At 41.7% G+C, this 27,605-nt stretch overlaps 1 protein-coding gene across 2 annotated transcripts in view; it reads left to right on the top strand.

Annotated features, from left to right (window-relative positions):
• Positions 1-27,605, top strand: part of LOC122559598 (cystine/glutamate transporter-like) — an 80,819-nt gene that overhangs the window by 31,386 nt on the left and 21,828 nt on the right. For both annotated transcript variants that reach the window (XR_006314478.2, XM_043709354.2), the window contains exons 6-8: positions 15,418-15,462; positions 19,155-19,278; positions 26,815-26,918. Coding sequence is in view for 1 of the 2 variants with exons in the window: in XM_043709354.2 (XP_043565289.1) it covers positions 15,418-15,462; positions 19,155-19,278; positions 26,815-26,918 (273 nt within the window). In the remaining variant the exon portion in view is untranslated. The remainder of the gene's footprint in view (positions 1-15,417; positions 15,463-19,154; positions 19,279-26,814; positions 26,919-27,605) is intronic.

The raw sequence follows: 27,605 nt of genomic DNA, 5'->3' as shown, positions 1-27,605 counted from the left end.
TTTTGGTGGTCTAGGAGTACTCATATTTCTGGGCTGATCAGAGTCTACTGACCCGGCCCTATCAAAGAATAAACGATTGCTTGTGTGATTGACAAAGAGTCATTTACAGGTTTGTTTATTGACCGATTGTGGAACCGAGATACACCCCCCCGGGGTTCAAATCTTCATTTGGTGCCGTGACTCAATTCAGCACAGACAGATTGTGGACAGCAGTGTAAGAGCTTGAGTCCTCCACTATTGAGTGTAGAGGAATCAGCCAGCCAGACGTAAGTATTTTATCCGTTTGGTTTTCCTCTCATTCAATTTGCGGCTGACTCGACCCCTCGCTGTTCATTGTCAACGTTCAGCCTGAAAAGGATCGGTCTTGGTAAGAGATGGTTGTCAAAGGATTTTTAAAAAAGGGAGTCGGGGACTCTCCTTAAAAATCCAAAAGGGACGGTCAAGTATGTCATTTGGAAAAATGAATTTGTAGTTGTTAAAAGAGAAAAAGAGATTTTGATCTATGAGACAAAATTTTGATTTAAAGATATTAGGGTCTACATGAAAAAGGTGGTTCGGGTTCCAAAATGGAAGTCCGATGGGACACCGGTCGATGGTTCAGGTTCCGAAACAGAATGTGGACGAGATGCTGACCTTGTGATAAACAGATTTTACATTATTGTGTGAGAAGACAGACGTAAAGAAATATCGTAATGTATTGTAATGGTATGATAAACTGAGAGATTATACAAAAGGTATTATACAAAAGGTGGTTCAGGTTCCGAAACAGACGTCCGATGGGACACCAGTTGCTGGCTCAGGTTCCAAAACGGAATACTGACGGGACACTGACTCTGTGATCAATTGGTCATAAAGACAATGACTGAGAAGTTGTGAATTTTATTCATTAAAGGCAGATTGCCAAGAGAACATTTTGTTGGGACTGAGTTACTTGGACTAATAGGAATATAAGGTAAAAGTTGTAGGTCCCAAGGATATATGTATACAGACAACAGCCATGGAATTCCTAGAGGCATGGCACTCATCCACAGATTCAATCAATAAGCACATCGACCTGGACACAATATACCGACCACTGCGACGGACAGCTGGAACTGACAACCGGAAGCGGCAGAGACAAACCACTATAAATGCCGGAGGAAACATCACAGAAGCGCTTCACAGGAGGCTCCCAAGCACTGAGGATGTCACCTAGACAGGGGACAAAACGTCCGCAACACAAATTCCCAGCTCGGCGAACAGAACCACAACAACGAGCACCCGAGCTACAAATCTTCTCCCAAACTTTGATATATGTATGTAATTGACGAAAAAGTAAATCAATATAAATTTGGGAAGAAAATCTTGTTTTTAGGGATAAAGTTAAAATCAATTCTAGTTGTATATTTTCCTGCATCGCAGAGTAGCGAAACGGCATTAAAAACCTGTCCTGAATTGAATGGTGAAAGAGGAAAAGGTTAGAGAGTGTGCGTGTCTGTGTTACGGGGGGGGGGGGGGCGGGGGCAGTAGAGAGAGAGAGAGAAAGAGAGAGAGAAGATTCACAGTGCTGTTTCTGTTTCCTTTCAGCCTGTAGAAAATTTAATCATTGTCTGGTTTGTATGCATATGTGTTTGAATGTTTGTGCCTTATTTTCTGCAGCTCTACATGTAAAATAATTGTCTTGATTAAAGTAATTTTGGTTTAGATATTTAAATTGAATTAGAAAATTGTATTTTAAAGATTTAAATTCACTTTAAAAAATGTCTTTGAATATTGTATTGTCACATATGTTGAAATATTCATCTGTTTTAAATTGTTTTGAAAATAAGAAATTATGGGAAATGATTCGACCATTAAGAAAGATTATCCTTTGCAGGCATTATGTGATAAATATCTGGAAATAGCCCAAAGTTTTAGACAGTTGTCTGGTGACCCAAACAAAAAATTAGGTGAGGAACAATGGCCATTGGAGGTCCGAAGAATTTAGACATGGTAAAGTCAGCCCAACAGCAAATTTGGCAAAAAAATATGGGCTCAAAAACTATAGAATTAATTGGACTTTGGCATCAATATTGTCAGGAACTTAAAGATAATTCTTACTAGCCTCTTGGCATGAAAATGCTACTAAATTGGGCATCAAATTGACCAAAGAGGGTATTCTTAAACTGGTTGAAGTTCTTAAAAAGGAATGTGCACACAAGAAAAGGTTACAATCTGAGAGATCTCTATGTAAATGTAATGACATTACTAAAGAACTGCACAGTTTAAAGGTTGGCCTTAAATTAATGAGGGAGACTTTGAATCCATGGATTGGATTCTACATCATTTCCCATAATTTCTTATTTTCAAAACAATTTAAAACAGATGAATATTTCAACATATGTGACAACACAATATTAAAAGACATTTTTTAAAGTGAATTTAAATCTTTAAAATACAATTTTCTAATTGGACAGCGATACTTCCAAATTCCGTTTAAGTCAAAAGACAATGTAGTTCAGTGGGGATGCTGTTGATAGTCAACTAGGACTCACTGCTGAGGTGACACCATATCTGGGAAATCATCAAAACAGTCGAGTCTGCAAGTGACAAAGCTGTAATGTACAGCAGTTTCAGTGGCAAATTATGAGAAAGATGCAGAGCTGTAAGTAAACAACCTCTGATAAAAATGATGTGAAACTGGGACTTCAGTTCAAAATCCAACAAGTACGAAGGTAAAAACTGCAACCTGGCAGTGGGTGATGGCTTAAAATATCCAAAGTTTGATTTGAAGAAATTCTGGGTTACTCAACACTGGATTTTGGAATAGTAGTCTTGCAATATAGAGAGAGTGGATGAGTTAGGAGGCTTTGGGAGGAGCAAAACCGAATGTTACAAAATAAAAAGGAAAAGAAGACAGATCGAGAGGTTCTCATAAATAATTTTTACAGCTGATAAATTTATTAAATATACTGCCCGTCATAGTAGGAAAGGTTTAGTTGACATTGGCAACCATTTGGCAGATGCAGCAGCAAAAGCAGCCTCTAAAGGGGATCTTATGGTTGTGCCCAGAATGATGAGGCAACCTACAAATTCTAACAAAAACCAGTCTACTTCGGATGAATTAATGCTAACCATCCAAGAGGTTGTTAAACTTCACGGGGATGCCCCTGACACTGATAAGCTGTTATGGTCCAAGTTGGGCTGTTTGTATGACCCTGACACTCAACTCTGGACTACTCCCACGGATGAAACTTGTATGTCTGGTGATCTTGTACTATGGGTTATTGAATGTGTTCATTGCACAACTCATTGTGGTGCCAGAGCAGTTAGTGACTTACTTCGGAGCACCTGCCTGCAGTTTGTTGGCTCAGAGGGTTAGTGACCATTGCTTGATCTGTTGGGAGCATAACCACGGCAAGGGTGTTCCCTGTGATCAGGGGAATATACCCTTCACCCGGCAGCCATTTTGAGATACTCCAACTGTACTACATTGAGTTGAGTAAATGCCAATGTAATAGATATGTTTTGGTTATTATAGATGTCTTTTCTAAGTGGATTGAAGCCGCCCTACTACTAATGCTACTGCTGAGATTGTGGTGAAGATTTTTCTTAAGGAAATTATTTCTTGCTACGGTATACCTGCGTGCATTAGCTGCCACAATGGGCCGCACTTTGTGGGTATATTAATGAAGAACTCTGTTCCCAGCTTTTTATTCATTGGCAACTGCATTGTGCTTATCGTCCTCAAGCTGTCGGCCTTTTTGCATGTTTTAACCAGACTCTTAAGACTAAACTTGCCAAAGTAATAGCTGAGACTGTCCTCTCCTGGGTTATGCTGCTCACTGTGGTCTTATTCCAGATGTAATCCACTCTGGTGGCAAGACTCGACTGTCTCCAGCTGAGATTCTCTACGGTCGCCCGTTCTGTACTCCTTGGAACGATTCGGCTCCCTCCTCAGTCCACTTCCACCACATAGCTGAAGAAATGATTAGTTATGTTCTTGCTGTAACTAACGTTATACGTGCCTTTCACTCCCAGGTGCGCATGGCCTACGCCGATGTTCCCTCCCTTTCAGCCTCGTCACGGGTGGAGCCTAGTTCGTGTGTGCTCATCAAGAACTGAACTCACAAGGGTCTCCAACCTTGCTGGGATGGTCCCTTCCAGGTTTTACTTACCACCCCTACCACAGTCAAAGTCACTGGTCGCTTGGCTTGGGTCCGCCTACACCATTGTAAATTGATTGCTGCGCCAATCAAAAGGGGGGAGAGGAGGAGAGAATACTGGAATCCTAGGAAACCGAGATCCTGTCCGTTTGGGTTTTTGAATTTTGCTGTTGTTTTAATGATATTCTTATCACAGATACTTGAACTAAGAGGAGACACATGTAGGGGATTGCCTACTTACTGAGCAGCTTGATCATGTATGACATCCTGATTGGGAAAGCCAATAAGTATTGATGTGATCCAGAACGATCCGAGACTATCCATCACCTATGCCAAGGAGATGTTGTCCAGTGTATTGGATCAGGCACCTTCGATGTGTGGAGCGTGACTAAGATTGATTATTACAATGGGCTTTTACATCAGAAAGACCATATAGTCCATTTGGACAGTAGAAATCAGTGAAAATTACTGTGTCGGTACCAAAGCTGTCTTTTTGATTTTACCTGCAGACGTAAGCCTAGTGAGGATAGAAATTATCAACCCCATTACTATGGTAAATGTTTTCAGGAGGCCCGGGAGCACCATCCCTTTTTGCAGGACAGCCCTACTCGACAAACAAGAAGCCTGATAAGGGAAACTTCTCAATCCACAAACGACCTAATTATACAGGCCCACAGGACACTCTTCACCCCAGAGTCAGTAGGATGTTACTTCTCTCTATCAGTCGATGACATACTTGCCCCGTCCCAGTCCCCGATTCCAATCTAATTGTCAGGCTCCCTACTGCCGAACCTCTGAAGAGAAATATCACTTCCAATATCGTATTAGCCCTCCTGCCACCTGTTTGTTGATGTCTTTTGACTCTACTGCAGGGTCGTATGTGAATTGCTTTAATGGAACTAGGTATGGATGTGCAATTGTTCATGTTCCACATAACATCTGCTGCCTATTTGAGACTTATCTCGACCACTTGTGTAAGTCAAAGGGGTCTTATACCTCCTGCCCATGTACACAAACAGCTTGAATTCCATTGGCTAGGGGACAACTGTAATTATACCCATCACCTTGTACGGATCCGAAATGGAACCCTGCCCTTGCACATTTATACGTCTTTTCTGTTCTCAGAATCTGATACTGTTGCCAAGACCATGTGCAATAGAGCCAAGGGAGAGCCTAATGGGAACAGAAAGCTGAGGACCATTGTCCACCATACAGTGCGAACACTCAACAGTCACTTTGCCCACTTCTTATGGTGCTCAAACGACGTCTCTTGCAAAATGTTGGCCCTTTAGTCCCATAGACCTGACCAGAACCTGTGCTGTAACATTTTAGTAACCTATTTTAACAAACCCTCCCTCATATACACCAAACCAGGCTATTATTTTTTCAGCCAAGGTAAAGCTACCGATTTCCTTGTCCTTGATGCCAAAGATGTTCTCCATAAGGTTGCTGTACGAGCCCTTGTCCGGCCAGTGGACAAGTTGATGGAACCTTCATCGAGGAGGACACAGCGGTCGGTCTCAGCCCAACTTTGGCTTCAATCGGAAGGATCCCAACAGACTGGGTATAGAGGACACTCAATAAGCTGGGGAATCCTGAGTACCCTGCGTTTGGGAGGATCGGCGGGGGTAATATGTCAAAAGAACTGCAATTATCTCATCTGCGACATGACTACTCCAAGAAATAAGACCAAAAAGGCTCTGGAACAGATTAAACTGGGATTATCAGATCTGCGTCTTTACTCTATGCAGAATGGATAAGCCTTAGACTATATACTAGCCCAGGAAGGCGGGGTCTGTACAATTGTCCAAGATAAATGCATGATGGGCATTCCGAATCATACTGGCAATTTACTAAGATACAAGATGAGATCCAGGTGTTCCCTGATGGAATGACTGAGAGGACCAGTTGGGGAAACTGGGGACCAGGCTCTTGGTACAATTGGCTTATCAATTTAGCTATGTATATCGGAATCATTCTCCCGTGTCTATTCTTTGGTATTGCTATTGTTAAGTGTTTAATTGCTGAACTTATAAGCTCCCTTAGTGATATAGATTGCCTAGAAGATGCTCCTTTTGCGATCCAATGGCTCACCTGCATGTATTAATGGTGATGATAAATGTGACCAGGTGAGCTCGCGAAGATGGTGGTGCCGCTCTAGACAATGTTGATGGCTGGAACGCCTTGAAGGGCATTCGTTTGGATTAGCCTTCCCTTTTAGTGATTGCAGAGTGATCAAAGGGGGGAATGAGGATGTGGGCATCTGAGGGGTAGGACAAAATGGCTGAAGGAGTTGCACAAAATGGCTTCTGCATTGCTAAATTAGATTGCATTGAACCAGACAGAAACAAGAATCCGCAAGCTGATGTATATTTGATAAAATAACGGTTTAACCCGAATCACAAGGCAGGACAAATACGATTGTAAGAACAGGATGTTTAGAGAAAATTGTGATAGGCTGAGACAGTACGCACGAATGCTTTATGCTATTTTATTAGTTATGATGAAGCAATCATGCTCCATGTCTGCCTATGAACAACGTATATGAACCCTATGCAAACTCTGTGAGTTGTTGGATTCTTTTGGTGGTCTAGAAGTACTCATACTTCTGGGCTGATCAGAGTCTACTGACCCGGCCCTATCAAAGAATAAATGATTGCTTGTGTGATTGACAAAGAGTTGTTTACAGGTTTGTTTATTGACCGATCACGGAACTAAGAGACCCCCAGGGGTTCAGATCTTCAAATGAGGAATGCATAATTAGTAAGTCTGCACATGACATAAAAGTTGGTGGTGTTGTTAATAGTGAGGAGAATGGTTTCAGGGTACAGCCTAATATTTATCAGCAAGTAAATTAGGCAGTGCAATGGTAGATAGAATTTAATCCTGATAAGTGCAAGGTTATGAATTTTGGGTGGAACAATATGGAAAAAACATACCTCATGAATGATAGATCTCACAATAGTACTAAGAAAAGAAGGGACCTTGGTTTACAAGTCCATAGATCCCTGAAGGTGTCAGCACAGGTAGCCAGAGTGGTGAAGAAGGCTTGCTTTCATTGGCCAGGGTGGAGAATAGAGGCCAGAAAGTCTTGTTATAACTTAATAAAACATTGGTTATGCCATAGATGGAAAACTGTGTGAGTTTCTGGCCATCAAACCATCAGAAGAATATCATTGCATGGAGATTGACTAGGATGTTGCCTGGGATGGGAAATCTTAGTTATGAGGAAAGACTGGATAAGCTGTGTTTGTTTTCCCTCCTCAGAGGAGACTGAGGGAAAGCTGATTGAGGTCTCCAAAGATTTGTAGCTCGGGTGCCGGTCGCAGTTGTTGTGGGTATGTTTGCTGAGCTGGGAAGTTGGGGGTTGTAAACATTTTATCCCCTTATTAAGGTGGCATCCTCAGTGCTATGGAACCTCCTGTGAAGCGCTGCTGTATAGTGTCAGTTGGAATTTATTTGGCTTCATGCATGACAGTTCATAAACCAATAGCCACACTCAGACAATTCATCAGAAAAAAAGACCCAATACCCATCATGTGCAGTACAAATGTAATGTGCAAGATTCCATTCAGGACTGCACAAAACACTATATAGGACAAACAGACAGACTAGCAATCCACACTCATGAACACCAACTAGCCACTAAACGCCATGACCAGCTATCCCTAGTAGTTATACACACAGATGGCAAGGACCATAAATCTGACTGGGACAGCACAACAATAATAAGACAACCTAAACAGAAGGCAGCCAGAGAACTTCTAGAAGCATGGCACTCATCCATGGACTCCATCAATATACACATTGACCTGAACCCAATATACCGACCACTGCAACAAACAACCAGAACCCCAACTGGAAGCCCCACTCTGGCTACTTGTGCTGACACCTTCAGGGATCTATGGACTTGTAAACCAAGGTCCCTTCATTTCTTAGTACTATCTAGGAAATGAAACCACATAAATTCCAACCGACACAATACAGCAGCACTTCACAGAAGGCTCCACAGTACTGAGGATGTCACCTAGAAAGAGAACATCTGCAAACCAACGTACCCACAACAACTGAGGTAGGCAAAATTATGAGAAGCATAAATAGAGTAGATCGTGAGAATCTCTTCATGGCATATGTGGCTAAGACCAGAGGGCATAAATTTAAAGGTGAGAAACAAGAGATTTACAGAAACTCTGAGAAAACAATTTTTCACCCATTGGGTGGTAGAAATATGGAACCTGTTGCCTGAGAGGTACTCTTGTAACGTTTAAAAAGCACCTTACCACTTAAAATGACAGGGCATAATAGTGCACCCAGAGCAGGTAAATAGTTTGGCGTTTGTCAATTTAGAATAGAGCCCATTTCTATGTATAGCAGTCTGTTTTTGTTTCTAGTCCTTGAAGTTAAACTAGTCTGTAATTGATGGACCTATTCTTTCAACCATCTTTTTTGAAAAGAGTGCAATATTTGTATTCTCCAGTATCTCTGGTACCACCCCTGAGTCCAGGAAAGATTGAAAGATTATAGCCAGTGCCTCTACAATTTTTGGTTTCACTTCCTTCATATTCTTGGATTTACCTCATCCAATTCCATGGCCAGATCTACTTTTAGTTTATCCAATTGTTCCTCCTTACCAATGTTAAACCCTTCTAAGTTGACTGTGTTTCTTCCTCCATAACCATAGACTGGGAAGCATTGGCATCAGAAGTAATGACAAATGAAAAGTCTTCTTTTAATGCCACGGTCATGTTTATTTGCAACTCCCCTTTCTAGTCCATAATCAGTCCTCCTCTTCCCTTTACCATCCTTTTATTATTACATACTTACGCAAGACTTTGAGATTTCCATCACGGTGGATTTCCCTTGGTACTGCTCACTTGTTAATTTGAAAATTGCTCATTCAGTAACTCCATTACAAGGCCAATCTCCTGGTCTTTAATTTTAAAAACAATTAAACAGTTTATAGACAAGAGCAAAATAAAAGGATTCAAATCACCTCTCTCTCTCCCTGCCCTTGGGAAGTTGGTTTAGGTCAATACATATTCCAATAGACCCACTGGGGATGTTGTTATGGACCAGACCAAACCCCATCAAAATATATTAAGAAGATAACTGAGACGCGAACTGTTTTTTTTATCTCTTCTAAAGGTGCAGCGTTCCAAATGCAACTTGATTGATCAAACTTCTTGATTTTAAGCAAAGCCCACTTTATTTTTACACAGCAGTGAAAATACAGATAAAATAAAAAGAAAATAATTGGCTTAACTGTAACTCCATCAAAATGCTGAACAAAATAATGTACATATTAACTACAACAAATATAGTAGCACCCCATAAACACAGGACAAATTCAGTAAAATAGATTGTCTCACTTGCAATTCTAGCAGCAGGAAAAGAACTCCAGCGTTGAGTGTAACAGAGAGAGAGGAATAAGAGTTTTCACATCCGGCTTCAAGACCCCAGAACTTGAAGAAAGCTAAAACTAAAATTCTTTCTTCATTGGGAGCTTGATCTCGTCCATTCAGGCTGCTTCTATTGTTCAACTTTAAAATTAAACTTCAATACAGAAGGGCCCAAGTTGTTTACTTTGTTACCTCTGAGCAGACTGCTTGTTACTTCTGTCTCAACCTTTCTTCAGAAAAGAAAGAACCAAAATACATTTCTGAAAGCCATAGTATCATCACAGTGTAAACAGTAACCATATCAGAATATCATTCAGTTAGTTTTGTCACCAGGAAGTTATGCCCATTTTAGAAAATTCATCAAGTTGTTTCTGAACTTGATTCACTCAGGGATCAGGAATCTCCTGGGTGTGTAGAAACACAATTGTTTCATAACCTTCTTTCGTATGGCGCATTGAGTTTTTCTCATCCTGTGAACAGGAGAAAGTGAGGACTGCAGATGCTGGAGATCAGAGCTGAAAATGTGTTGCTGGAAAAGCGCAGCAGGTCAGGCAGCATCCAAGGAACAGGAGAATCTTGGATGCTGCCTGACCTGCTGCGCTTTTCCAGCAACACATTTTCAGCTCATCCTGTGAACAATTTAGGTAACGCTACATGAAATAACTTATCTTGCTGTGCTGTTCAACATTTTGATCTTCTGAAGAAGGATGAAGGCAGAACATGTACTCTTGCTCAAGATTTCTTGATTATGAATTATGTGTGCATTCCCTGCTATCTGACATCCTTATGTTGCAGAGTTATCTGTAGCATGACTTTAGTCTTAAGAGATATGCCACCTGGGTCATTGAGTTTCATCTCCGTAGGCTGTAACTTGTGTTTTTTCAGCCATGGTTTTCACTCAGATTGGACAGGAACAATTACCTCTCTATCAAGCATAAAATTAATGAAACGTCCATAAACATAAATCAATCAAACTCAAATCAATTTGATTACCAATTTCCCTTAGGAATGCACGGGAATGCATTCTAATGTTTCTAATGTCGATAGTTCTAGTACATAGAACTTAGAACATTACATGAAGTACAGGCCCTTTGGCCTTTGATGTTGCACTGACCTGTGGAACCAATCTGATGCCTATCTAACCTACATTACTCCATTTTTATCCATATGTTTATCCAATGACCATTTAAATGCCCTTAAAGTTGGCGAGTCTACTACCGTTGCAGGCAGTGCATTCAATGCTCCGACTGCTCTCTGAGTAAAGAAACTAACGCTTACATCTGTCCTATAACTACATCCCTCAATTTAAACCTATGTCCCCTTGTCCGAGTCAAAACTATCTGAAGAAAAAGGCTCTCACTGTCCACCCTATCTAATCTTCTGATTATCTTATATGTCTCAATTAAGTCACCTCTCAACCTTCTTCTCTTTAACAAAAAACAGCCTCAAGTCCCTCAGCATTTCCTCATAAGACCTTCCCTCCATACCATGCAACATCCTAGTAAATCTCCTCTGAACCCTTTCCAAAGCGTCCACATCCTTCCTATAATGTGGTGGCCGGAACTGTATGTAATACTTCAAGTGCGGCCGCACCAGAGTTTTGTACAGCTGCAACATGACCTTGTGGCTCCAAACCTCAATCCCGCTACCAATAAAAGCTAACACACCATATGCCTTCTTAACAATCCTATTAAACTGGGTGGAAAATTTCAGGGATCAATGTACATGGACACCGAGATCTCTTTGCTCATCTACACGACCAAGAATCTTACCATTAGCCCAGTACTTGCTATTCCTGATGTTCCTTCCAAAGTGAATCACCTCACACGTTTCTGAATTAAACTCCATTTTCCACTTCTCAGCCCGGCTCTACAGCTTATCCAAGTCCCTCTGTAACCTCCAACATCCTTTGGCACTATCCACAACTCCACCGATTTTAATGTCATCTGCAAATTTACTAACCCATCATTCTACGCCTTCATCCAGGTCAATTACGAAAATTACAAACAGCAGTGGCCCCAAAACAGATACTTGTGGTACACCACTAGGAACTGAACTCCAGGATGAACATTTCCTATCAACCACCACCCTCAATCTTCTTTCAGCTAGCCAATTTCTGATCCAATGCACCAAATCACCCTCAATCCCATGCATCCGTATTTTCTGCAATAGTCTACCATGGGGAAGCTTATCAAATGCCTTACTGAAATCCATATACACCACATTAACCAATTACCCTCATCCCCCTGTTTGGCTACCTTCTTAAAGAACTCAATAAGGTTTGTGAGGCACGACCTACCCTTCACAAAATCTTGTTGACTATCCCTAATCAACTTATTCCTTTAGAGATAATTATAAATCCTATCTCTTATAACTTTTTCCAACACTTTACCCACAACCGAAGTAACGGTCACTAGTCTATAATTACCAGGGTTGTCTCTACTCCCCTTTTGAACAAGGGAACAACATTTGCTATCCACCAGTCTTCTGGTACTATTCCTGTAGACAACGACAACATAAAGATTAAAGCCATAGGCTCTGCAATCACCTCCCTGATTGCCCAGAGAATCCTAGGATAAATTCCATCTGGCCCAGGGGATCTATCTATTCTCACACTTTCCAGAATTGCTAACACCTCCTCCTTGTGAACCTCAATCCCATCTAGTCTAGTAGTCTGTATCTCAGTATTCTCCTTGACATCATTGTCTTTTTCCAGTGTGAATACTGACAAAAAGTATTCATTTAGCGCTTCTCCTATCTCTTCGCATTCCACGCATAACTTCCCACTCCTGTCCTTGTTTGGCCCTAATGTTACTCTACTCATTCTTTTAATTCCTGACATACCTATAGAAAGCTTTAGAGTTTTCCTTGATCGTACCTGCCAATGACTTCTCATGTCCCCTCCTGGCTGTTCTTAGCTCTCTCTTTAAGTCTTTCCTGGCTAACATTAACTCTCAAGCGCCCTAACTGAGCCTTCACATCTCATCCTTACATAAGCCTTCTTCTTCCTCCTGACAAGAGGTTCAATTTATTTCGTAAACCACAGCTCCCTCACGAGACCACTTCCTCCCTGCCTGACAGATACATACTTATCAAGGGCATGCAGTAGCTGTACTTTAAATAAACTCCACATTTCAATTGTGCCCATGCCCTGCAGTTTCCTTTCCCATCCTATGAATCCTAAATCTTGCCTAATCGCATTATAATTGCCTTTACCCTAGCTATAGCTCTTGCCCTGCGGTATATACCTATTCCTTTCCATCACTAAAGTAAACATAACCGAATTGCGGTCACTATCACCAAAGTGCTCGCCGACCTCCAAATCTAAAACCGGCCAGGCTCATTACCCAGTACCAAATCCAATGTGGCCTTGCCCCTTGTTAGCCATTTCAGGATACACTCCTGCACACATTGGACTAATACTCACCCATTTACTCGAACCATAGTATTTCCAGTCAATATTTGGAAAATTAAAGATCCCATAACAACCACCTTGTTATCTCCTCCTATCCAGAATCATCTTTGCTATCCTTTCCTCTACATCTCCGGAACTATTCAGAGGCCTATACAAAACTTCCAAAAGGGTGACCTCTCCTTTCCTATTTCTAACCTCAGCCTATACTACCTCAGTAGATGAGTCCTCAACCATCCTTTCTGCCACCATAATACTGTCCTTGACTAATAATGCCACACCTCCCCCTCTTTTACCACCTTCCCTGTTCTTACTAAAACATCTAAACCCCAGCATGTGCAACAACCATTCCTGTCCCTACTCGATCCATGTCTCTGAAATGTCCACAACATCGAAGCCCATTCTGGATGTTCCTGGCGTTGAGGTAGACACACTTCAAACCACCTTCCTGCTTGCCGGTGCACCCTTGCGACCTTGAAACCTTATTTCTGACCTCACTACTCTCAACCTCCTGGACACTGGGGCTACAATTTAGGTTCCCATCGCCCTGCAGAATTAGCCTACCACATTGACATACATGTATGAGTCAGTTTTTGACATTTTGCTGCCCTGAAATTGTGACTTACTTCTGTACTTTTGAAGTGAATTACATTTTGTAGATGAAGCATTCTTGCGTCATGGTTGAGCATTACTTGTACTTGTAAACTTTTCATGTTCCACAGAACTGACATTGACACTTAGTATCCTCTGTTTGGCCTACACATTGTGTTGGCCTGTTACATGTCTCTTTAGAATGTTTATACTTCAGTGGATAGGTTCTTTTGATCTCCTGTGACAGTTTTGTCCTTCTCTCCACATTTGTCTGTGGTTCTTTCTGGTTTCTGCTTCCAGCACAATCTGAATAGTTTTGTCCTCAGTCAGATCTTCAATGAAACGTAACAAAGTTAATGAAGATTCATCAATAATTCCAGGTTCTTACAGTCTGGTTAAAAAGCTCCATAGTTACAATTTTTCACTAATCTTGAAAAATTCATTAATGAAATAATCTATGGATTTTTCTGGGTGATAACATCTTAATTTAAATTCTGTTCTTTCAAGAATTTTATGCATTCACAGATTAAAGTAAACCAAAGCTTATACACTCCTTCAAAAGTATCTGTGTCTATCATGTGTGACAATTTATAATGTTATCAGCTATAGGTCCTATTGGAAACAATAACTTAGTTACTTGTTCATCTTGTGATTTAGTACGTAAGTTTGAAGAAATTCTATATCTTAAGAACTCTTTTTTCCAAGATAGGCAGTCCTGTGTTCCAAATGGTTTATCATTGTTATTAAATCTTCCTAATGTGATTGCATATTCTTCTTACTTCAAAGCTTTTAAATTCTCCAGTCTCTGAATGCTACTGCAATCTCTTCCCCTTGAAGACATCTACTTCTATAAATAGCAATGCTGCAATTGAAATTGAATAGTATTGCAACCGCGTATTATTTTCTTTCTTGTAAAGCTTTCAATTCTGTTAAATAGTAATGCTGTATAACTTAACTGTTTACTGGGGGGGGGGGGGGGGGGTGTCAGTTTTCTGTATTTTACAGTTGGCAAAATGGAGATTTTCTATATTTCACTCCTTTTTTATGACACCCCGAAATAAAGCCTTGACTGCAAGAAATTGTGACACAAAACATTCTGAGTGATCCAAGGATAATTGTTTGTCCAATGTAAAGCTTGGCTGTGCTGCAATGTTTTTTCTGTCATCTGGTCATCCTATATATTCTTTAGTCAGCAGTTTACACCATTGGCAGAAAACTGTTAACCCCTACACAATCCATTAGAGGTTTTTGGTGCAATGTTAATGTCCCAACCTCCAGACGAGAAGCTTCAAGTCCCATTCATGACTTGATGTCAAGGAGGATTGTGTCGTAATACAGCCGAGCAACCTGTGAACCCTCCCAATAACCTATGGCAGGGGTAAAGAGCATAAAGGTTTCCTGGTCGGCAAGACCCATGTGGTAGCTGCAGAGCAACAGTATCTCCATGTTAAAAGAGATCACACGCAGGCTCTTCGCATGAGCAAGTGAGATCCTCATTCCATACATATCAATCTGTACACGGCAAGGAACATGCATTTTGTAAAAAAAAATCACTTTGCATACAGAAATGTTTGTCAAGCCACTTAAATAATTCAAAATAGTTAGAGACAAACCTGAATTATAGTCATTCATGCATACTACTAATTGAAAAGGCTATAAATGGAGTGTGTGAACCAGTAAATGTTACACAATATGAATTATTTACACTGATAGTGTAAAGGACATGTGAGTTGTGTGTGTTAACCTGGTAAAGAATATGTGACTGATGTGAGTTAATGTAGTGCTTATCAACAGGTGAAGGATGCTGAATGATTGTGTGAATGACAAGGAATACTAATTGTATGCTGATGCTTCTTTAAAATTACAGTCAATTCTGAATTTCTTCTTATAGGTTTTATATGAACTTCGTCACAGAGGAGATAATTAACCCAGAAAGGTATGTATGACAGTTGTATTAATTCTTATCAACAAGCAAATAAATAATGTTATAATCCTTTAATCAGAATCAAAGGATTTAAACCACATTCCATCGTTTAATGTCATTCAGAAAAATGATTAAACTGAGGTTCAGTCTGCCTATGTAGGTGATTATAGAGATCTCCATTAAATTGTTGAAAGAAGGGCTAGAGATTTCAACAACTATCTTGGTTGAGATTTACTCTTCTGTTGAATCTCAGTTAAAAACACCATCAAGATTCACCAGTATCACAGTTTCCAAAAGCAGTGGCCTTGTGATCAGTGACATTCAAATACCCTTCCACTAGAAACATATTATCATCAATTATACTCAGTGGATCAATCAGCAACAAGCATGCTAGTACGTACACATCTACTACAAACACAATAGTCTGATCAATAAACAGCAAAATTGCCCTCTTTGTCCCTTCCACTACTACTTATTGCATTCTCTTTAACCTGTTCCACTCACTCTTCAACAAGACAGGCAAAATACGCTGCTGAAACATCAGGTCGACCAGTTCCTCAAAGCAACATTCTGAAGATACTGACATCTCTTTCCAGAACACATTTTATATGGTGTAACTATAAAATCAACTTATCAAATGAAAAGAACTGAACTCCAGAGGTCAAGTGTAAGTGACTGCCCTGGGCATCAAGGCAGCATTTGATTGAGTGTGGCATCAAGGAGCTCGAGGAAAATTGAAGTCAATGGGAAATAGGGGATGTGAATCAGGGAAAACTGTTCACTCACTTGAGTCATAGACTCATAGTGTCATAGAGATGTACATCATGGAAACAATCTTCAGGCCAACTAGTCCATGCCGACCGGGTATCCTAACCTAATCTAGTCCCATTTACCAGCACTTGGCCCATATCCTCTAGACCCTTCCTATTTATATACTCATTCAAATGCCTTTTAAAATGCTGTAATTGTACCAACCTGCACCACTTCCACTGGCAGCTCATACGCACAGCACCCTCTGTGTGAAAATGTTGCCTATTAGTTTCCTTTTATATCTTTCCCCTCTCACCCTAAACCTATGCCTTCTAGTTCCGGTCTCCCCCACCTCAGGGAAAAAACTTTGTCTATTTATCATAAACATGCCCCTCATGATTTTATAAACCTCTATAAGGTCACCCCTCAGCCTCCGACACTCTGGGGAAAACAGCCCCAGCCTATTCAGCCTCTCCCTATTGCTCAAATCCTCCAACTCTGGCAACATCATTGTACATCTTTTCTGAACCCTTTCAAGTTTCACAACATCCTTCCGATAAGAAGGAGACCATAATTGCACACAATGTTCCAAAAGTGGCCTAACCAATGTCCTGTACAGCCTCAACATGACCTTCCAACTCCTACACTCAATGCACTGACCAATACAGGCAAACACCTTTTTTACTATCCTATCTACCTGTGACTCTACTTTCAAGGAGCTATGAACCTGCAAACCCATGATCTCCACTTCCTAGAAGGAGAAGGGCAGCAGATGCACAGGTACATCTGCAAGTTCACCTCCAACACACATATCATCCTTGGAGCAGTATCACTGTTTTTTCACAGTCGACAAGGCAAATTACTTTTAAGTAATTATGCTGTGAAATGTGCATGGCATATGGTGAAAGTGATGCAATTATGATCTGCCTTGTAAAGAGATAAATGTTTGACAGAGATTTTTTTTTTGTTCAAGATGCACTTTAAGCAAATGAATGTTGATTCCCTTTGATTGCAATACATCAAATAAACTGCAATAAAGCACCTGTTCATTTTATTTTCTTTATCTTATACTCCACTTATAATGGATTTTATCCATTCGAAATTATTCCTGTCCCTTTTTAAATTGCCTTTTTTCTTTTTGTGTCTGTATTGCATGCTGTTTCAGAAGTCTTTACAGTCACCAAATCATAAAAATTATCAATGACAAAAGCCATTCAGATGAGCCTTCAATGACTTCCACAGCAATATCTTATTATTCACTAAATGCCTTCAGGTATTTTGTCTCCATCACTATCCGTAAGGCTATCCTACATATTGATCATCATTGTATTTTATGTCTACAGCCAGATCCACTATATGGTAATGCAATTCTTCCAAGGTACCCCCAATCTTTACACTTTCACCAATTTATTGTCTGAATTAGAAAGTAGTTTCCTAGAAGAGAGTGCTGCTGATCTTACTGCCAGCTAGTACAAACCCAGGAAACACAGAGGTCCCAATATGGAGGTCACAAAGCCCCAAGATAAATCCAATAGTAGATACCTTGCCTTTGTTCCATATCCCTTATTGCTTTAGGCGAATAAAAATCTATAAGTTTAAAATAACAATTGATCCAGCTTCAGAAGACAGTTCCAAACTTCCACCAACCTTTGAATGAAGAAGTAATTTCCTAATTACACTCTCAAAATGTCTGCTTCTAGTCTAGTCTGCTTCTGTTTCTAGAATTCCAGGCTAGCAGGAATAGGGTGGGAGCAGCATGAAATAGGTCACCTTCCTAACTCTGTACACTATGCAAGCTAAGTTGTTGTGGTTGTGTTCGCCGAGCTGGGAATTTGTGTTGCAGACGTTTTGTCCCCTGTCTAGGTGACATCCTCAGTGCTTGGGAGCCTCCTGTGAAGTGCTTCTGTGATGTTTCCTCTGGCATTTATAGTGATTTGTATCTGCCGCTTCCAGTTGTCAGTTCCAGCTGTCAGCTGCAGTGGCCGGTATATTGGGTCCAGGTCGATGTGCTTATTGATTGAATCTGTGGATGAGTGCCATGCCTCTAGGAATTCCCTGGCTGTTCTCTGTTTGGCTTGTCCTATAATAGTAGTGTTGTCCCAGTCGAACTCATGTTGCTTGTCATCTGAGTGTGGGGCTACTAAGGATCGCTGGTCATGTCGTTTCGTGGCTAGTTGGTATTCATGGATGCGGACCATTAGCTGTCTTCCTGTTTGTCCTATGAAGTGTTTTGTGCAGTCCTTCATGGGATTTTGTACACTACATTGGTTTTGCTCATGCTGGGTATCGGGTCCTTCGTCTTGGTGAGTTGTTGTCTGAGAGTGACTGTTGGTTTGTAGTTTACAAAATCCCAGTCCGCATCCATGAACACCAACTAGCCACGAAACGACACGACCAGCTATCCTTAGTAGCCACACACTCAGATGACAAGCAACATGAGTTCGACTGGGACAACACTACTATTATAGGACAAGCAAAACAGAGAACAGCCAGGGAATTCCTAGAGGCATGGCACTCTTCCACAGATTCAATCAATAAGCACATCGACCTGGACCCAATATATCGGCCACTGCAGCGGACAGCTGGAACCGACAACCAGAAGCGGCAGGTACGAATCAATAAAAATACCGGAGGAAACATCACAGAAGCGCTTCACAGGAGGCTCCCAAGCACTGAGGATGTCACCTAGACAGGGGACGAAACGTCTGCAACACAAATTCCCAGCTCGGCGAACAGAACCACAACAACGAGCACCCAAGCTACAAATCTTCTCCCAAACTTTGAGCAAGCTAAGTACTTATCTCAGAATGTATGTAATTCTGTATACATTTACTCTCACCATGTAATCACAAGGTTAAACATTATCAAACTGTCATTAATCATCAATATCTTCAAATGAATTTTAAGCAAAGTTCATTATTAATCAGTTTCTGATTATATATTGTATTTTGCAGGAATATTCCTCTGGCAACTATCTCCTCTCTGATCATTGTTACAATACTCTACTTACTCGTAAATGTGGCATACTACACAGTATTGACAGCAGACGAGGTGTTAGCATCTGGTGCAGTCGCTGTGGTAGGTAACCAAGAACACTCACTATCATCTATTTTTCCTTTACATTTTTTCCTCCTTTTAAATCATTATTGTGAACTTTTCTTATAAATATTTTTATTGACAAAACGATTTTAGGTTTTTTACAAATTTACAAAACTAGTACAAAATGGTATGACTGCTGTACAATATAATAGCAACAACAAAACAAAAAGAAAAACCAAACTACTAATCTACTCCACAAGCTACCAAAACATACAAAAAACAAAAAACTCTATAAAAACTACAGTTCAATAAATAACCAATAAGAAAGAAGAAAAAATAAATAAAGGGACAAAATAAAATTAAACCAAGTTAAAACAAGGTAGTTTAAGTTACATTCAATTGAATTACTACACTCAGCACACTCTCATCACAGCTCCCCAACACTGGGAGCAGTAGTGAGTAGACCCGTATTTTGGGGCCCCCAAACCGACAGGCACAGTCCCCACGGCCAGACAAAGGCCCTGGATAATATAGCCGATATATCTACATCAATATAATTCAAAAAGGGCCACCATGTTCTTTCGAACAATTGCGTGTTCTGGTGCACCATCATCATATGGAAGTCCAGGGGGATGTGTTCCATAACTATCTTATGCCAACTTGACAGCCCTGGGGGATTTTCCGATACCCAGTTCATTAAAATGTTCTTCCTCGTGCAGAAAGAAAGAGTATTAAACAGTTTTTTTCGCATGTACATCCAGGGAGGGAAGATTTGGAAAACCCAAAAGGAGGGACACAGGATCCAACCCAATCTCAGTTCCCAAAACCTTTGCCAAAGCACTCGCTACATCATCCCAATACCTGCGGATCTTGTGGCATGTCCATAAACAATGGGTAAGAGAACCAACCTCCGTTTTCATGTGGGGCACATTGGGGACACTCCTGTCTTAAACTTCAGAAGCGGTTCTGGTGCCAGCCTGGCCCAATGGAGTATCTTCAATTGAATAGCCTGAGCCCTATTACAAATAGAGATGTTCCTAACATTTTCCCAAATGTCCTCCCAATCTCTGAGGAGATTTCCACCCCTAATTCTTGAGTCCAGGTTTTATATAGTCATTCCATGTCTTTCAACACATTACTACCTAGTAAGTGGTAGAGAGTGCTAATAGAGGGGGCACCCGCTGATTGGAGCACTCTCCTCTCCATGTCTGATTTGTAAGGATTAACCATCAATGTGATTTTTTTTGTATGAAGTCTCTAACTTGGAAATATCACAAGAGATCCTTCCTAGGTAGCCCGAACTTCTGACCCGGCTGTTCAAAGGACATCATGACCTCCCCATCGAATAGGTCTCCCAAACAAGAGATTCCTCTCGACTCCAAAAGCTTAAAGCCAGAGTCCATTAAACCTGGTTGAAATCCCAGCATTCCCACTATAGGAGTGAAAGGGGAGGTCTTTTTGTAAATTGCCCTCATCCAGCCGCATCATCCTCCAAGATTTGACTGTGTTTAGGACAATCGGACTTTTACAGTGATCCGTAAAAGTTCTCACCTTATCCATAACCAACAGGTTAATAAGGGGGCATTTTGCCTGAGAGGCTTTGATATCCAACCAGATTGATCACAGATCATGAGAAGCCCAATCAGCCACATGGAATAACAAGGAACTCAGTTGGAACTTCCTAAAGTCCAGAAAATCTAGAACCGCCCCCCCGCCCCCTTTCTTGCAAAAGTTGCAATTTATCCAACTTAATAAGAGGCCACCTTTGATGCCAAATAAAATGATCTGAGCCAGCTATAAAACTTGCCTTGGCAACATCAAAGGGAACATTCTCATGGGATATAATAAGCCAGGAAGAACATTCATCTTGACCAGAGCTATTCTGCCCAACCAAGATATTGGAAGATCGTCCTGTAATATTGGGATCCACCTGAATGACTTCCACCAGCAGCCCGATCACCAGTGTAAATAATAGTGGTGAAAGAGGGCACCCTTGACGACTGCCTCTGCCAACACTAAAACTATGATCTTATACCATTAGTGAGCACTGCTGCTTTTGGGTCACTATACAGCACTGCCACCCATTTGGTAAAAATCTCTCCAAGACCAAATCGTTCCATGATATAAAAAATGTATGGCCAGTCCACTCAATCAAACCCTTTCTTTGTGTCTAGGGAAACTACCAAACCCGATACTTGAACCATATTTAATACTCTTCTAATATTATTGGTAGACCTATGACCCTTAATTAACCGCGTCTGGTTCTCCTTTCCAATAAACAGCAATACCCTCTCCAGCCATAATGCCAGCATTTTGAAATCCACATTCAATAACAATATAAGCCTGTATGAAGTACAATCTTCTGGGGCTTTTCCTTTCTTAAGGATGAGACAGATATTTGTTTCTCTCAAAGAGGATGGGAGGCTACCCTGACTGAATGAATAATTGAACATGTCCAAGAGTGGCTGGGCCAGTTAGTCTATAAACTCCTTATAGAAATCCATCTGGCCCGGGCGCTTTACCCCTCTGGAGCAGCCTCACCGCCTCCTGCACTTCCTGAATTGTCAAGGGGGCACTCAAAAAGGACACCTGCTCCGAGGTTACACCTGAAAGGTCCAAATTCTTTAAAAAATACTCTATCTTCCTAATTCTATCCTCACAGCCCTCTGATTGATACAGCTCAAAATAGAACTTTCTAAATGCTGCATTAATCTTTTTGGCATCGCGAGTTGAAGTACCAGCACTCTCTCTAATAGATGTAATAAATTGGCGAGCATTCTTCTTTCTGGCCAAGTACGCTAAATACCTACCCGGCTTATCACCATACTCAAATATCTCTGTTTCACAAATAAGATCTCCCTATTGTGAATTTTGAACTCAGCTTGCTTGAGTACGTACTTATCAGAAATAAAGAAGCATTCCCATGTTAGATAGATGTATGAACACCGCTCTGTTCACTCATCCTGCTACCTTATACCCCAGTTATATTGAGTCCTCCTTTTCAGAGGCCTAGGCCGTGTGTATGACCTGAGCCATAAGGCTGACTCACATCTGTGTCAAAAGGTGTGGCACTGGAAAAGCACAGCAGGTCAGGCAGCATCCGAGAAACAGGAGAATCGACGATTCAGGCATAAAGCCTTCATCATGAATTTGGGGCGGAGGGGGGGAGGCAGAGAAATAAGTAGGAGGGAGAGTGGGGGGGGTGTGCTGGTGCAAAGGTAGCTGGGAAGGTGATAGGTGGATGCAGGTGGGGGGTAATGGTGATAGGTCAGAGCAGAGGGTGGAGCAGAGAGGTTGGAAAGAAGATGGACAAGTGGGACAGGGCAAAAGGGCAGTGCCGAGTTGGAGGGTTGGATCTGGAATGAGGTGATGGGAGGGGAGGGGAGGAAAATGGTGTAATCGACTCATACCTGTCACATGAAAGCCTGATAGGCCTGGTTTTTCCCTGGTATTTCCCTGGTATATGAGGCACCAATGTTCTGTTAGGCCTCATGTGCCAAAGGGAGCAAGAATATCCAAACTGGTTACTGGCCAGTAACACACACACATACACACACACAGACACATACACACACACACACACACACCAAAGTTAATTTAATTTGCAGAATTCTCATCAGAGTAAACTTTCAGCTCTCATTTCTCTAATGTGACAAACAGCATAAAAATGTGCATAAACTGAAAAAGCATTAATAAAAATTAGAATTTGAGGCAATATTTCTTCTACATAATTGCCTCTATCTTTATATCCTTTTCCACATCATTTTATAGAACATAGAACATAGAAAAATACAGCGCAGTACAGGCCTTTGGCCCTTGATGTTGCGCCGATCCAAGCCCACCTAACCTACACTAGCCCACTATCCTCCATATGCCTATCCAATGCTTGTTTAAATGCCCATAAAGAGGGAGAGTCCACCACTGCTACTGGCAGGGCATTCCATGAACTCACGACTCGCTGGGTAAAGAATCTACCCCTAACATCTGTCCTATACCTACCACCCCTTAATTTAAAGCTATGCCCCCTCGTAATAGCTGACTCCATACGTGGAAAAAGGTTCTCATGGTCAACCCTATCTAAACCCCTAATCATCTTGTACACTTCTATCAAGTCACCCCTAAACCTTCTTTTCTCCAATGAAAACAACCCCAAGTGCCTCAGCCTTTCTTCATACGATCTTCCTACCATACCAGGCAACATCCTGGTAAACCTCCTCTGCACCCGTTCCAGTGCCTCCACATCCTTCCTATAGTATGGTGACCAAAACTGCACACAATACTCCAGATGCGGCTGCACCAGAGTCTTATACAACTGCAACATGACCTCAGGACTCCGGAACTCAATTCCTCAACCAATAAAAGCCAGTACGCCATATGCCTTCTTCACAGCACTATTTACCTGGGTGGCAACTTTCAGAGATCTGTGTACATGGACACCAAGATCCCTCTGCTCATCCACACTACCAAGTATCCGACCATTAGCCCAGTACCCCATCTTCTTGTTACTCTTACCAAAGTGAATCACTTCACACTTACCTACATTGAACTCCATTTGCCACCTTTCTGCCCAGCTCTGCAGCTTATCTATATCCCGCTGTAACCTGACACATCCTTCCTCACTGTCAACAACTCCACCGACTTTCGTATCATCTGCAAACTTGCTCACCCAACCTTCTAGCCACTCCTCCAGGTCATTTATAAAAATGACAAACAGCAATGGTCCCAAACAGATCCTTGTGGAACACTGCTAGTAACTGCACTCCAAGATGAACCTTTACCATCAACTACTACCCTCTGTCTTCTTCCAGCCAGCCAATTCCTAATCCAAACCTCCAACTCACCCTCAATGCCATACCTCCGTATTTTTTGCAGTAGCCTACCATGGGGAACCTTATCAAAAGCCTTACTAAAATCCATATACATCACATCTACTGCTTTACCCTCGTCCACCTCCTCAGTCACCTTCTCAAAGAATTCAATAAGGTTTGTGAGGCACAACCTGCCCTTCACAAAACCATGCTGACTATCCTTGATCACATTATTCCTATCCAGATGTTCATAAATCCTATCCCTTACAATTCTCTCTTAGACTTTGCCCACAACAGAAGTGAGACTCACTGGCCTATAGTTACTAGGGTTATCCCTACTCCCCTTCTTGAACAAGGGAACCATATTTGCTATCCTCCAGTCTTCTGGCACTATTCCTGTAGACAACAAGGACATAAAAATCAAGGCCAATGGCTCTGCAATCTCCTCCTCTGCTTTCCAGAGAATCCTAGGATAAATGCCATCAGGCCCAGGGGACTTATCTATTTTCACCCTTTCCAGAATTTCCAACACCTCTTCCCTACCTACCTCAAAGCCATCCGTTCTAATTAATTGTGACTCAGTATTCACATCGGCAACAATGTCCTGTTCCTGAGTGAATACTGACGAAAAGTATTCATTCAGTGTCTCCCCAATCTCTTCAGCCTCCACATGCAACTTCCCACTACTATCCTTGACTGGACCTATTCCTACCCTAGTCATTCTTTTATTCCTGACATACCTATAGAAAGCCTTAGGGTTTTCCCTAATCCTACCAACTAAGGACTTTTCATGTCCCCTCCTTGCTGCTCTTAGCTCTCTCTTCAGATCTTTCCTGGCTACCTTATAACTCTCAATCGCCCCAATTGAACCTTCACGCCTCATCTTTACATAGGCCGCCCTCTTCCCTTTAACAAGGGATTCCAATTCCTTATTAAACCACGGCTCCCTCACACGACCCTTTCCTTCCTGCCTGACATATACATACTTATCAAGGATACTCAATAGTTGCTCCTTGAACAAGTTCCACATATCAATTGCGCCCTTCCCTTGAAGCCTACTTTTCCAAGCCACGCATCCTAAGTCGTGCCTCACCGCATCATAATTTCCCTGCCCCAGCTATAACTCTTGCCCTGCAGTGCACACTTATCCCTCTCCATCACTAGAGTAAAAGTCACCAAATTGTGGTCACTGTCCCCAAAGTGCTCACCTACCTCCAATTCCAACACCTGGCCCGGTTCGTTACCCAGAACCAAATCCAGTATGGCCTCACCTCTTGTTGGCCTGTCTACATATTGTGTCAGGAAACCCTCCTGCACACATTGGACAAACACCGACCCATCTAACGAACTCGAGCTATAGCTTTCCCAGTCAATATCTGGAAAGTTAAAGTCCCCTATAACAACCACCCTATTACTTTCACTCTTCTCCTGAATCATCCTCGCAATCCTTTCTTCTACGTCTCTAGGACTATTAGGAGGCCTGTAGAAAACTCCTAACAACCACCCTATTACTTTCACTCTTCTCCTGAATCATCCTCGCAATCCTTTCTTCTACGTCTCTAGGACTATTAGGAGGCCTGTAGAAAACTCCTAACAGGGTGACCTCACCTTTCCTATTCCTAACCTCAGCCCAAACTACCTCAGATGGCGAGTCTGCATCCATCGTCCTTTCCACCGCTGTAATACTATCTTTGACAAGCAATGCCACACCTCCCCCTCTTTTACCCCCACCTCTGACCCTACTAAAACATTTAAATCCTGGAACCTGCAACAGCCAATCCTGTCCCTGTTCTACCTATGTCTCCATAATAGCCACAACATCGAAATCCCAGGTACCAACCCACGCTGCAAGTTCACCTACCTTATTTCGTATACTTCTTGCATTGAAGTATACACACTTCAAGCCACTTTCCTGTTTACAGGCACCCTCCTTTGAGATTAATGCCATATTCCTAACCTCCCTACACTCCAGGTCCTGCACCCTAAAGCTTCAGTCTAGGTTCCCATGCCCCTGCAGAGTTAGTTTAAACCCCCCCAAAGAGCACTAGCAAACCTCCTCCCAAGGTTACTGGTGCCCCTCAGGTTCAGGTGTAGACCATCCTGTTTATAGAGGTCCCACCTTCCCCTGAAAGAACCCCAGTTATCCAGATACCGGAATCCCTCCCTCCTGCACCATCCCTGCAGCCACGCATTTAACTGTTCTCTCTCCCTATTCCTCGACTCTCTATCATGTGGCATGGGTAACAAACCAGAGACAACAACTCTGTTTGTTCTAACTCTGAGGTTCCAACCTAGCTCCCTGAAAGCCTGCCTAACATCCTCAGCCCTCTTCCTACCTATGTCGTTGGTGCCAATGTGGACCACGACTTCGGGCTGCACCCCCTCCCCATTAAGGACCTGGAAAACACGATCAGAGACGTGTTATCTTCTTTCTCTGGACTTTGCATGTCCTATTCTCCCCTTCCTCACTTTTAATGAAAGGTTCTTCACCGTTCTCAACACCACACTTCAGAGCTCTGTTCCTAAACCCAACTTACATTAATGCAAGTTTTTGAAAGAAGCTGGATAAGGCAGATGGGAATGTCATTGCTCCCACATGTCAGCCCTAATAGAGTCCTACAACATTCAAATACTTCTGCCTCTGGACAAGCCAATTGTTCATAACGGTACAATACTGCCCTACTAGTCATTGGTCAACATTGCAGTAAAACTGTATGGAGGGGAACCTGTGTTTCCAACTAATGATTTTGAGTTTTGCTTTAATTAGACCTTTGGAGAGAGGACTTTGGAAAGCTTTACCCCAGTGATTCAAGTTCTTGTGTCATTGTCATGCCTTGGGGCAATAACTGGAGGTCTATTTGCAGTTTCCAGGTATGGCTCAGCATATGGAAAGTATGTGTAATATTATGAAGTGCCTCCTTGAAACCAGAAACTGAAGAAAAAAGCACTAAAACTAGTTGCTTCATTGTACCAACATGTCGAGTTTCCTCATTTCTCAGCTTGCTATTTGGTTTAAGAAATAAATTCCTCCCCTTTCTCCATCAAAAATTGATAAATACTTCGAGTAGCAGACTAAGTAGAACGAAGAATCAATTATGCTGCAGTTTGAAATGAACCTGAAATCGGTTTCATGTGCACAATCAATTGACAATCAAAGAAGAATAACTACAGCTCTGACTCCCAAACAAAATCCAAGCTGAGCCAAACACCTTGAATACATTGGTATGTGTTGTACAATTTTAGTCCAGAGCAAGGCATATTTTGAAAGCCATGGTGCTGTCAATTGAATCACCTAGATATTGCATAAAGGGTATTTTTGCAATGAGAAGAACGTTCCTTCCATTTTCCTCTAACATTAAAGATTAGTTACTGATGAGATAGGAAGTCTGACACTGCATCAAAGCATACTTGCTAAAAGCCCTCGCTAGCAGCTAGACTCAGAACAGCCTGCAACAACTACACATCACATCTTGTAAAACTGCAATCAAACATCACTGCAGATAATAACATAAAATTTAGCATCTACAAGAGGCCAGTTTAAGCTAGTGTGTTATATTG

The sequence above is a fragment of the Chiloscyllium plagiosum genome, unplaced genomic scaffold (genome assembly GCF_037043375.1).
Source record: "Chiloscyllium plagiosum isolate Xiang-an unplaced genomic scaffold, Cpla_swu_hap1 HiC_scaffold_19, whole genome shotgun sequence".
Taxonomy (NCBI): Eukaryota; Metazoa; Chordata; class Chondrichthyes; order Orectolobiformes; family Hemiscylliidae; genus Chiloscyllium; species Chiloscyllium plagiosum.
The sequence above is the reverse complement of the archived record's forward strand: the minus strand, read 5'-3'. Positions and strand labels throughout refer to the sequence as shown.